At 41.0% G+C, this 13,495-nt stretch overlaps 2 protein-coding genes across 15 annotated transcripts in view; one reads left to right on the top strand and one right to left on the bottom strand.

Annotated features, from left to right (window-relative positions):
- The window catches only part of CCDC83 (coiled-coil domain containing 83), a 371,061-nt gene that overhangs the window by 197,339 nt on the left and 160,227 nt on the right, over positions 1 to 13,495 (top strand). The window lies entirely within an intron of this gene.
- SYTL2 (synaptotagmin like 2) overlaps positions 1 to 13,495 on the bottom strand; it is a 117,647-nt gene that overhangs the window by 28,047 nt on the left and 76,105 nt on the right. For 2 of the 14 annotated variants that reach the window (XM_060177371.1, XM_007529686.3), the window contains exons 10-13: positions 11,580 to 11,633; positions 6,519 to 6,613; positions 2,595 to 2,714; positions 1,126 to 1,295 (exon numbers count right to left, since the gene is read on the bottom strand). In XM_060177371.1, coding sequence (XP_060033354.1) covers positions 1,126 to 1,295; positions 2,595 to 2,714; positions 6,519 to 6,613; positions 11,580 to 11,633 — 439 coding nt within the window. Of the gene's footprint in view, positions 1 to 1,125; positions 1,296 to 2,594; positions 2,715 to 6,518; positions 6,614 to 10,305; positions 10,357 to 11,579; positions 11,634 to 11,813; positions 12,128 to 13,495 lie in introns of those variants that run through there. The other 12 variants (XM_060177373.1, XM_060177375.1, XM_060177381.1 and 9 more) reach the window with 11 other exon arrangements.

The following is a 13,495-nucleotide window of genomic DNA, read 5'->3' as shown; positions in this document are numbered from 1 at the left end:
ATTTTTGTAGGATATAATTAAATTATGGCAACAACCTCCTTCTAAAATCTTCATGAGCACTGGGGAGACAGCATAATGGTTATGAAAAAAGACTTTCATGCTTGAGACCCTGAGGTCCCAGGTTCAATCCCCAGCACCTCCATAAGCCAGAGCTGAGAAGTGCTGTCTGTCTTCTCTGTAACTTTTGTTAAAATAAATATCAAAACAAAAAAATCTTCTTTCCTAGTAAAGCCTGGTCTGGGAACTGTTTGGCCTCTTGGCAGTTTCCATAACAATGGAAGGAGGCTGGAATTCAAAGCCTCTCTCATACTTCTGCTGTCCTCTGAATCCTTTGCTTTCTTATCTGTAAAAAGAAGTAAAGTTCATTGAGTTGAGAGGACCTCAAAGGTTTCTTCCAACTGGAAACATTCTCTGCTTCTTTGACATTTTTTGAAGGTTCTTTTACTGATAAGAGGGTAAAGGAGAGAGGGAGGGAAGAGGGAAGGAGTATCCCTCTGGCAGGTACAGTGTCAGGAACTGAACTCAGGTCCTTATGCTTGCAAGTTCAACACTGTGCCATCTACCAGGCTGCTTTCCTGATGTTGTAATTAAAAGCTTTAATTGCATTATATCTAAAAGTTTCAGATTTATCATGATAAATCAAAATCTGTGAGAACTATGGTGGTTGTTGGGTAGGTGGGGAGCACAGAACATTGGTGTTGGTTGTGATGTGGAATTTTACCTCTGTAATCTTACAATCCTGCCAACCATTATTATTTTTTATAGTAGCAATAGTTTTTTTTTTGTTGTTGTTAATATACTTAGGAAACAATATGCAAAGCTAAACTTTCCTGCCTCTGCCAGGTAACAGTAGGAAGCTCTAATTACACATATTTAGCATTTTGTGATTTGACTACCATTGTTAAACAACTAATACAAATAAATTGAAACCTGACTTGTGTAACTTAATGAACTTTCCATATTCATTCATAAAGCAAAGTATTTCCCCTCCCCATTTCCAAGCTTTCCAACATTCATCTCAATGTTCACAAACATTCCCTCCCTTCCATGACTTTCTTTCCTTCCCAATGGCTACAAATTAAGAGAGAAAACAAAGACAAAATAGTCTTTCTGAAAAATACTCACGCATCTGAACGCTGTTTCTTTGTGTCTGCTGCTGCTAAGTCTTTGCATTGAGCCACAAAGACATGTAGCTCCTTCAGGGAGTCCACATAGTCAACTGCAAACTGAATACTCCCCTTCACTTCCAGATTGCCAAAATCCCCGCTGTAAAGGCTCATCACACTGCCACTCACCTGAAAGCATTGGGAAAGGCAGCATTGGTCTCCTTCTCACTCTTGAACCCAACAGGAAGACCAAGAACCTAGTCCTAGAAGGCTATTATTTCCCTTGTTTGCATATAAAAGTAGCAGCTGCCACAATGAGAGCAAAAAGACCTGTCAACACAAACTGACACCACTTAGGGCCAGATCAAGTACTTTAAGGAGCAACCCCCAAAAGACCTAAGTGAAATGGGAAATGCAGAATCATTTAGATGCTGATTTATTTCAAAGCAGGGTGTTTTATGGAGTTCCATTTTTAGACATGCTTAAGGCTTCAAATATTCAAGAAAGAAGAGATGAAACCCAAGAACACAAATCAAAATGCACATCACTCTGTCAAATTTCTAAGACACTAACCAGGAATTTTAATAGGTGACCTGTTCAATGAATCTCGAAAATGCTTACTGAGCCATAAGCTTTTAGAGATCAGAAGAAGGAGAGAATAGATGATTGATGAAGGGAGTTGAATGTCTTCCAAGGCCATACCTTAGATTGGTCAGCAGAGATTTAATTGAAATAGATTTAAAAAAGAAAAAGAGAAGTCTGAAAATGTGAGGTCAGTAAGAATTTTAAATGAGCTCTCATTTGATTAGTTATACTTGGTGAGGTCTGTGCATGTACATCAGGGAAACACCTAGATGAGTGGGCATGGATATTTAAACACATATTTCTCCATACATGCTACATATAGTACCTCCCTTTCTGAAAGAACTTCTGTTTAACGTCAAAGTGCTACAGAAGATAGTTTTGCTGTGTTTTATTGTAACTTTCTTTAGATCAAATCCAAACAACTCCACTTTGCAACCTCCTTCTAATGCTTCTCAAACCTTATTTGCATTCTTCTATTGATATGTAAGACAAAGAATCACCTCTCCTATTCTTTCACAGAAATCAATACTTTTATTCATTAGGCTAGCTAAAAGAGAAGTAAAAGTCTGTATCTGCAAACAGTGGTAGAAATGTGTACCAGATACCAGCAGGCTTTATGATAGTTACCCCATCTTTGACACAGAGAAGCTTAGCAGTTCATTTTGTTGGTCAGTGAAGTGTGCCTTTGGCATGCTTACATCAAGACATTTATTTATGATAGATATGAACTTATATCTAAAAAGAAAAGAAAAGAAGATTCAGCTAGCCAGAAGCTAATTTGGGGTTAGAGAAAAATACGGAGCCCATAGAATCTGAAAGCTACAACAGGCAGCCATTTTGCAGAAGCAGGAGCAAAAGTCACAGGCATGGGTAGGCATTAACAGGGGGCCTTGGTTTACATACAGAAGACAAGGACGTCATGCCAGAGGAGCTGCTAAGATTGGTTAAAGAGCTGGGGCTCTTCTTGTGTCTGCTGAGCTGGTAACTGCTCTCTGATGCGGTATCTGTTTCTCTGTCATCACTCTATAAAACATCACACAATACAGACAGAATTTCAATTCAGGGTTGAGTCAGGATCAGAAATCACAGTTGAGGCAAATGTATTTATCTTCTGGATCTCACTGATCTTTGTAAGTCCCATGGCCAATAGACTCTAGAGCTTATTGCCAGGGAAGAGGACTCAGGAATAGTGGATGGGTAGTCTGCCTTGGACCTCATCTAAAGAGGAAGACAGGGTCTAGCTACCAGAACAAGAGTGATTTATTTCCCATCTACAAAATGATACCAAAGTTATTACAGAAGACAGCACTGCTGTAAGCTTTCTTGCCATTTTCTAAGCATTATACATTTATATTGCTTGGGGAAACTTTACTGACATTGAAGAGAGATTAACTTCACTCAGAAAAAAAAACAGGTTAAGGTTTACTGTCAAGCCTAAAATATCACATTTAATTTTTTCTTTTTAAAAAATATTTATTTATTTATTTCCTTTTGTTGCCCTTGTTTTATTGTTGTGGTTCTTATTGTTGATGTCATTGTTGGATAGGACAGAGAGAAATGGAGAGAGGAGAGGAAGACATAGAGGGGGAGAGAAAGATAGACACCTGCAGACCTGCTTCACCACCTGTGAAGAGATTCCCGTATAGGTGGGGAGCCAGGGGCTTGAACCGGAATCCTTCCGCAGATCCTTGCACTTTGCACCATGTGCACTTAACCCACTGCGCCACCACCTGACTCCCAATTTTTCTTATTATTCAGTGAATGTACCCTTAATTTTCCTAAAAACCATTAATTGGGCAGGGGTAGTAGATAGTATAATGGTTATGCAAAGACACGCTCATGACTGAGGCTCCAAAGACCCAGGTTCAACCCCCCGCACCACCATAAGCCAGAACTGAACAGTGTTCTGGTAAAAAAAAAAAAAAAAAAAATTAAACCTCTTCTTAGGCATTTCTATATTGCTAGTGTACTTGCTTGTCTTTCTGTTGCTACAGGTATGTACATGTAATTGAATATCCTACCCATATTGGGTTTTGATGATGTGTCTTTGAAAAGAATAGCAGTAATAACTATTTTAAATGTGTCCCAAGAAATATTTACCTTGGTCAAATAAGAAAAAGTGGCATAATACTTTCTATTATATACTTAGATGAGATCTATTTTATTCTTCCAAGTGCAGTATGTCTAATATATGTTTAGGTAAAATGAAAATATAATATTTAGATCTAAAATTACCTGGTGGCTTGAAAAACTAATGACTTAGGGGGGCGGGTGGTGGCACCTTTAGTTAAGTGCACAAAGTGCAAGGATCCAGGTTCAAGCCTCTGGCTCCTCAACTGCAAGGGGGACACTTCACAAGCGGTGAAGCAGGTCTGCAGGTGTCTATCATTCTCTCTTCCTCTCTATCTCCCTCTCCTCTCTCAATTTATCTCTGTCCTATCCAATAAAAATGGAGAAAATTGCCACCAGGAGCAGTGAATTCATTATGCAGGCACTGAGCCCCAGAGATAACTCCAGAAGCAAAAACCCAAACAAACAAAAAAACCTCATGATATATATTATATTCCTTTGGAGAGCTTAAGCTTTTGGGGATAGGGGAATACTTGTATGGAGGAGTAGTTAGTTCATGCCAATAATTCCAGGCCATGCAGTTATGTATCGATAGAACAAATGCTAGTTCTAATGCAGATTTTTAAAGGAGAAAAGGAGAAAACAAGAATATTTCCATAAAGATTAAAAATAAATATACCTATTATTGCTGTTACTTTTCTCAGAGCTTTGCTTAGTTCTGGCTTATGGTAGTGCTGAAACTAAACCTGGAACCTTGGAGCCTCAGGCACGAAAGTTATTTACATACCCATTATGTTCCTTTTAAATTTCTGTTGTCATTTTCTCTCCCCACATGCCAATAGTCCATTCCCTTGATTAGGGCACATGATACACCTTATCAAGTCCGTCAGATCATTATTGAATCACTAGAAGAAATGACTTTGTCTTGACCTGAAACACTGATTTTCACATTGTTGGCATTCACTGAACAAATATGACTCAGGCTAGTCCTCCAAGGGTCAAGGGACAGAAGAGCAAGGTCTGGTTTCATCTCCACTTCCACTACCATTCAGTCCAATATTAGACTGTGGAAAGGTAAAATATGATTGCTTCCTTTGGTATCTCTGAAGCACACACTCACATGATTGGGATTCTCTTTCATGGGTAGGGATGAGATGGTAGGTTAAAATAATGAAAGGAGAAAAATTAAAACAAAACAAACCATGAACCAGCATTCATTTTGCAAACTATTAAATAGGTCTTACATAGGACCAGCCAAACCAAAGCATATTCACAAAAGTACAAAACTACATAAACTAGGTGTGGTACCTACTATTGATTGTTGTGAATTAATTAGAAAAAGAGAGGGGGGAAGTATAGCTTAGTGGTAAGGCATATGACTGAAAAAAAAAGTGATTTTTTTTCTTAGGTAACAGTGTGGGCTCTTAAGCACTTGGCAAGAGCTGAGTATTTGTAGATACAGATGATACAGTTTTCCTTTGCAAAAGCCCAATATGGAAAGGTACCCAGGAAACAGAGGAGGAAAATGTGATTTACATTCCTCATAGTCAGTCTGGCAAGAGGATGCTTGAGGATGAAGCCTTTTCATCAAACTAGACCCAGAGGGGCCAGCTGGTGGCACACCAGGTTAAGTGCACATTGTACAAAGTGCAAGGTGTGGCTCAAGGATCCTGATTTGAGCCCCCCAGCTACCTGTGGTCACTTCACAGGTCACCACCTGTGCAGGTCTACAGGTGTCTATCTTTCTCTCCCCATCTTTATCTTACTCTCAATTTTTCTCTGTCCTATCCAACAACAACAACAGCAACAGCAACAAAAATGGGAAAAATGGCCTTCAGGGACAATAGATTCGTAGTTTAGGTACCGAGCCCCAGGAGAAAAAAGGAAAAAAGGGGGAAAAAAAAAAGACCCAAATTGCAAACAGTGATTGACAGCTCACATTTTCTGCATGGTCTCAACTGCCCCCTCATAGCCTTTGTAGTAGGTACCAGGAAACCAGACCTGTGGAAGTCAAGGCCTTTGTCCATAAACACACATCACAGCCATGACACAGCCAGAACTACAGCTGTCTTGCTGAGCACATTTTAAAAATTAATTAATTAATTAATTATCAAATGAGGAAAATATATACTGACCACACTGAGTTGGTGACATTTGGATATCTAGAAGCAACTCAGTGCTAGAGGTGATCCTCACATTCATATTGGAGAAAGAGGTTTAATATCAAGGAAAGGGGAGCAGGCCTGAACTAATTCAACATCTTCCTAGCTGAATCAGGCAGGTCCACCTTGTTCAGCCCTGGTTCCCCTGCCTGGAACATCCGGAGCTAATGATGATCCTCAGGATAGCTGGAGAAGGAAATAACATCAGGACTGGAAAGAGCTCACACACAGGAAGGTCTCCTTAAAGTTTTCTATGCCAGTTACTTTACTCTTGTGCTGTTGCAAAAGCCATGATACAGTTTTGTATAGAAAAATATGTCATGACTTTTCCAACAGCCCATTATTTTAATAAGTGTTTTTGGGCTAATCAGGCTGCCTAGATGTAGCTTCTACCAATCAGTTCAATTTTATAGAGACACAAATTCATGTAAACATATTCCTGCCCACAGTTCTTATTGTGAACCCACTTTGGAAGCAAAGGCACATTTCCAAACCAATGACCTGCCATGGCCAAACACAACAAACACACCAGTCAGGGTCCAGTGGGTCTACCTGCTTGGCACTATTTGTTGGAAGGTATGAAAGATTGACTTGCCTCATCTTGGAGAAATGCTGGAACAGACTTGCTCATCCTTTTGAGTTTGTCAGGGTGAGAAAAGTGATCGTCCAATGGTGCAGGCACTGTGAAAACTAAACAGTGGCATTTCTGTTCAACACTGTCCTCACAACAGGCAAGGCAACATTGGGCACAAATCAAAACCACACTCTTTTCATGTATGAGCACACACACACATACACACAGAGAAAGAGAGAATGTGTAAAAGAGTGAAAGGTACAGCAACATACATGCACAGGACCATAAGATAAGTAACATGCAGGTGTCAAGTTCAGGTTCAAAAAGAAGAACAGCAAGGAGTAGAACCAAATAGAAAATAACCATGAAACAGAAATTTGTTACTTTTTTTTTTTAATGGGACTAGAGCAGGGTTTGAATTATTTAAAACAGATCACTTAATGTGAAGAGCACAAGTTGGTTTTTAACTCCAAGCCACCAGGGCTGTGATTTATTGGTTCATCTCCTTTGCTTGTATCTTTAACATGCTGCAGGCTGAAAAACTATTTCATCAGAGAGCAAGTATCTTTACACTCAACATTGAATGTGTCCAGATTGATGAGTGTCTGAAGAAAACCAAATTTTCCCTTTTTAAAGAAGAAAGTATTTTGATACCTGTCAACTCAGAGGATTTTCAATGATGACAGACCTATACTAAGTCTGAACAACCAAGCTACACTACTAGTTATGAAGAATTTAACAAGAAGACAAAATGAAAATTCTTAATAACTTGTATCTTAACACTTCAGATAGGCTACGGGTTCTTAAGAATATAATGAGAAGGTAGGAATTTAGGTTAATAAGAAAACATAGCAAATGTTTTCTTTATGATGCAGTATGTGTATGGAAGTCACAATGAGATGAATTTGATTGGTGCTAGGGAGACAGCATAATGGTTATGCAAAAGACTCTCAATGCCTAAACCTTCAAAGTTCCAGGCTCAATTCCCAGCACCACCATCAGCCAAAACTAAGAGTGCTCTGATTAAAAATAAAAAAATAAGGAAAAAAGAAAAAGATTAAAAAAGAAAGAACATGTGAATGACATAAGGTATGACACAGTGGTTACAGCACAGCACTTGTGTGTAAATTTGAAACTGGCATCACTTATGCCAGAATCATGCTCCAGTTCTCTCTCTCATGCTAATAAATAAATCTTGAGAGAGAGAGGAGAGGAGAGGAGAAGAGAGGAGACAGCGAGGGAGAGAGAGAGAGAAAGAGAGAGAGAGAGGGAATTTGTCCAGAACTTGGTAGATGATTAACTTCTTGTCTGATCAATAGCTCAGAAGCCAATCCAGATATATAGGCATGTATGGCCATGTTTTAATTTCACCCATCAGTGTAAATGTGAGCAAGTCACAACAAGATAAAATAAGATGACCTAACTTTAATGTCCACCTACTTAAGTACAACTTGGCAAGTCTCTGTACTGCATAAGGCTGAGGGAAAGAGCACCTGGCCTCTGCCTGCAATGGTCAGATAGCCTCCCCAAAGGGCTGTAATCACCACATCTCCCCTCCTAGGCAGTTTCTGAGAATTTGTCAGGTTTTGTGCCAAAGCCAGAGGAGCTCCTTAGCTAAGTAAAGGTCAAGTTTCAGGCCAGATGCCACTGCTTTCTAGCATCAGCACTTTGTCTCACTGCCTAATGGCTCTATTTAGCTCTGCCTCTCCTTAAGATTGATCAGCACATGTGAAGACTGTTGGGGAATTGGGATAAAGTATTCTTGTGGTGCTGTGAGCAGGGAGGTGGCTCAATAACCAAGGCACAATCCTGTATATGTGAGGCTCAGGGTTTGATACTTGACACCACATACAATGGGGCAGTGGTCTGCTTACTCTCTCATAAATAAATATTTGGGGAAAAAGAAAGGGTGTGGGTGGGAAAGGGTTCACCCAGTAGAGCACATGCTTTAACATGCACAAGAACCTGGGTTCTCCAGACACTACATGGGGTCATTTGCGTGGGGTAGGCACGCAAATTTGTGGAGCATTGCTAGGGTCCCCTCTCTCTTTCTGCCACTCACCCCTCTCTTTTGAAGAAAAAGAAGGAGGAGGAGGGGATGGAGAAGGAAAAGGAGGAGAAGAAGATGAAGAAGAAGAAGAAAAAGAAGAAGAAGAAGAAGAAGACGAAGAAGAAGAAGAAGAAGGAGAAGGAGAAGGAGAAGGAGAAGGAGAAGGAGAAGGAGAAGGAGAAGGAGAAGGAGAAGAAGAAGAAGAAGAAGAAGAGGAATAGGAACCACCTTCTGGGAATGGTAAAACTGTGCAGGCACAGAGCCCCAACTAAACTATAACCCTAGTGACAACAAAAATAAAAATAAAACAAAGAAAAATCTTGTGGACATCAAGGACAGTCTTGGACACTATTATTATCTTCATCCCTCAGTGCCAAGGATGATGAAACTGGCTGAAAGAAGGACAGCAAGAAGACATCACACACATCTGTAAGTTCTGCAGTCCTACAAACTCCACTTCCATCTGCTATCTTGCCCTCAAGGTGGTACCTGCAGCAATCTCAAGGAGAAACAGAAAGTAATCACCCTTGCTTGGTGGTGGGCAGTAATTAGTTGATGGGCATTAGCCAGATTATATATATATATATATATCTTTCCTATGATTTAAATATTCACTGACATATATACAACATACACTGCCTTTAAAAAAATTTGTTATTATTTATTAGTCGGGGTGGGAGGAGAGATTGCCCCACAGCATCACTCCAGCAAATGTGATGCTGGGAATAAAACTTAGGATGTCACAACTGAGAATCCAATACTTTAGTCACTGTGCCACCTCCCAGGCTGTAACCATCTAGTTCTGAATCTTAAAGCTTAAACCCTGGACAACATCAAATGTGCTTCTATAGGTATGTAGAGAAGCATATGTGACCATATTACTTAACAACTGTTCTTTCCTTGGCCTAGATGAATTTAAATTGTTTCCTGTCTACAGTCTTATAAAAGGCCACAAGAGACCAATACTCAAGACGATAGAATGCAGCACCAAAGTCAAGTGATAGTAAAAGATACCAGTTTAGCAACAGAGAGGCAACATGATGGTTATGCAAAAGGATCTTTATGCCTGAGGCACTAGAAGTCCCAGGGTCAACTTCCAGAGCTGAGTAGTGTTCTGGTTAAAAAAATAATTTATAATAGTAATAATATAGGGGCCCAGGAGGTAGCACAGTGTTTGGACCTCCAGCATGTGGTCCAGAGTTTGATCCCCAGCACTGTATTTGCTGGAGAGATGCTGTGGCTCTTTCTACTCTTCTTATTAGTAATAAACAAATAAGAAGGTTCCAAGTTTATTTGAAGCAGTCTGTGCAGAGAGAGACAAAGAGCAGGGGAGATAGCATAATGGTTATGCAAAGAGATTCTCATGCCTGAGGCTCTGAAGTCTCAGGTTCAATCCCCCACACCACCATAAGCCAGAGCTGAGCAGTGCTCTGGTGTTAAAAAAAAAAATTAAAAAATAAATAAATTAATTAAAAAGTATAGCAATTCTCAACAATAATTATATATGACATATTACATATATGTGTAACATAATATAGTTCATATTTATAAATAACTATATAAAACTTTCCCTCTGTGGAAGTATGGATTAATCTCATCCAGTAAAGCCATTGTCAGAATGAAATAGTTTTATCAGCTTCAAAAGTTTAATCCTAATGACAAATGGTACATCATTAACCAGGTTAGTGATTTCAGTACATTTAATACCACATAGGGTGGCAACATTTAGTCATCTGTGAAAACGATCCTACTACTCACTTCCCGGAATTCAGTCATTCGTATCTGGGTCCTGATCTGCTGTTGGGTATACTCAGAAGAGCAACACAGAATAAATACCATTTTAACAGACAGAGGAAAGAGACATGGAAGTGTAGCTCAAATATCAGTTTCACGGCTGAGAGTCTGGCCTGCATCTGACAAGTATCTATCTGGTTGGCTTTCCCACCTGCCTCAGTGAGCCTCTATATCAGCCTCTTTAAGGTCTCCTGTTCATTTGAAGAACCCAAGATCCAACTTAGGGATGCTCAGCATCGTTCCCTTTGTGGAAGGCGAATTGGGCTAGGAGAAATGAAGTCAAGATTCTTTTCCTCCTACCCTCTCACTGACTGCCTAGTGACAGGACCTTAGACTGTCACCTAATCCCTCTGAATCTTATCTATAAAAGGGAAATACAAATTCCTGCCCCACCTACTTCAGTGAAGCTGTCACAAAACAAAACAACAACAACAAAAAATGAGCAAGATATAATCACATCAGTGTAAGTAAAGGCCTTTGAGGAGTTCAGGGAAAGCTCAGTGAATATTCATCTTTATCAAGGCAGCAAAGGCCATCTAGTCAACAAAGTTATAGTGTGAAAATCGAAATTACATGTTTGCAGAAACAATGAACTGTAAGAACCAGACTCATTTCCACTATCACCCCACTCATCTTTTATTTGAACCAAGCCCCACCTGTCTCACCGATAAGCTTCATGATCTGGAGCCTGAAAAATTTGAATAAAATACTTTTTCTTTCCTTTGATCTGTCCTTATTTTACATAAGCAAAAGCAGCAAGCACACTCTTTGCTCCAGGACCTTCTTGCTTTACCAGTTGTATCCAGAGAGATCTCAATGTTGAGCTCCAGGCTCCAAAAGAGGAATAACTTAAACCAGGAGCCCACTCTAATTTCCTGCTTGTATTCGGCAAGTCAGAGTGGCTAAAATCAGCTCATCTCCATGGAAATGCTATTTCTTACTAAAAAAAAAAGAAAGAAAAAAAAAGACCTCACTTGCCTGAGGGCTCTGATGAGCTGCTCACAAACACATCATTCTTAAGGCAGAAAAGCCTTCAGAACATACACAGCATGGATTGCACCAGCGTTGCTTTATAAGAACTCCAGCAGCAGCCACAAAAGTGGCAACCAACATTCCTATTCTATTAAGCCACCGGATGCGTCCCAGGCCCAGCAACTGCCCCCTCCCAGCCTTCATGCCCCCATACCACCCCAGAACCCAACACACAGACAGACATGCAAGCACAGAGAGATAGTTACCATCTTCAGCACTACGCACTAATTCTCCTGGCGGATTATCTACTTTGGCTCGATCTGTTCAGGAGAAATTAACAAATGGTTAACACTGCTGACCCCTGGGTGAGTGTGTGGGGGGGAGGGTGAGGAAGAGGAAGAACAATGAGATTGCTCCTAGCAGCAGCCCATCCCAGATGTTGGAAGCAATTAATCAAGAGGAGGCGAGGGGGTGCAGCCAAGATGTCTTCCCCCAAATACTTTCTCCGGAGGCTGGTGACTGGAGTCAGTGCAGTGGTGGGAGCTCCCATGTCAGGTTCCAGCCCTGCTGCAGCTTACATCACACCAGGCTTGCTGCACCAGGACTCCCAAGGGTGGGAGGCTTCGCTCCCAGCAAGCAGGGGGAGACAGCAGCAGGAAGCACAGCCTCTATTCTCTCTCCCTCTCTTCTGGAAAGGGTCTGATACTAGCCATGACTAACACCTTCCCCAAAGTCTGGTCATTAACAAATATTTCTGTGCGTGCATCATCCTCCTTCCTCTGTGTGCACCACAGGGGAGAAGAGCTGGGGAAAGTCAAGTGCAGAGCTGGGACTGGGGACCAGCTGCTAAGTGGAATTTTGGCAGGCTGGTGGGAGAGTGGGCATTGGCATTTGGAAGGGAGCCTGCAGGAATACCCATCCGCTGACAGCGTATTATTATTATTATTATTATTAACTCTACACATTCCCAGAGCCCTTTAAAGTCACACCATGGAAACGACCACAGGTTTTGCAGACCAAGCAGAACAATTGCTGCTGGCCCTTCCCCTCCCCCCTTTCCTTCTCTCTCTCATATCCTTGGATGGGGCTGCCCCACAAAGGATGGGAACAATCTGGCAGGGTGAGGAATGAGGGGGCTGGCCACCTGTTGAGGAAGCTTTAGAAGGAATTTCTGTACTCAGGAGGAGGAGTTTGGAATGAATGACCTTCAAGATCCCTTTCAACACTGAGATTCCACGATTTTTTTTTTGGGGGGGGGACTGGGGCTGCAGGACAAATTGACAGAGCTATCCCCAGAGCAAGTTACAGATGGTTTAGATTTTTTTCTTTTCTTTTTCTTTTTCTTCTTTTTTAACCAGAGCACTGCTCAGCTCTGGCTTATCATGGTATGGGGGATTGAACTTGGGACTTAGGAACCTCAGGCCCAAGATCTCTTTGCATAACCATTATGCTGTCTACCCCCACCTCTGCAGATGGTTTAGAAGTGTGACTTCTTTTGCCTTTTAGTAAGTCTGATTCTTTAGCCTCAAGCACAGATGCACAGAAAGATTCTGGTAGAATTATGGGCAGCTTTTCACCTTATCTGTCTGTCAGTGGTTAAGGTTCTCTTTGTGAGTGTCCTCAAGATCATCTGCTGTTCCCAAATGAGCAAAACCCTTCCCCATCCCTGCCCCTCCATTTCTGGCAAGCATGTTAGTATTTTGGAAACCCTCCACCAGTTACGGCTGTGGGAAGTGGGGGATAGTGTATGTCAGATACAATTGGGGCTTACAGTTCCAGCACTGAAAAAAAAAAAAGAAATTAAATAAAAAAAAGTCAAGAAACAAAAAGGGACAGGAGAAAAAGTCTGTGAGGCCAGTGACTAATTCATTCCCATGTTATGCAAAACTCAGTCAACATGATCACATCACAAATGCTCTTGGTCAACTAATTTTGAGCTCCAGTTCTGTTGTGTGACCCTAAGCAAGTCACTTGACCTCATCTTCCTCATTTGTAGATGGGAAGAGCAATTCAACCCTCTCATGGTTTTGTTTATGCTGGTTAAGTAATGCAGGTGAAATGAGTAGCCAAGTCTTGGCACTTGGTACTCTGTGAATACCAGGTACCACTAGCTGGACTGCTAGCTACCACCTTTTCGGAACTCACTGAATTTGAGCAAGCATGCAAAGTGGGATTCTTCAAT

This window comes from Erinaceus europaeus, chromosome 17, assembly GCF_950295315.1.
Source record: "Erinaceus europaeus chromosome 17, mEriEur2.1, whole genome shotgun sequence".
NCBI lineage: Eukaryota > Metazoa > Chordata > Mammalia > Eulipotyphla > Erinaceidae > Erinaceus > Erinaceus europaeus.
The sequence above is the reverse complement of the archived record's forward strand: the minus strand, read 5'-3'. Positions and strand labels throughout refer to the sequence as shown.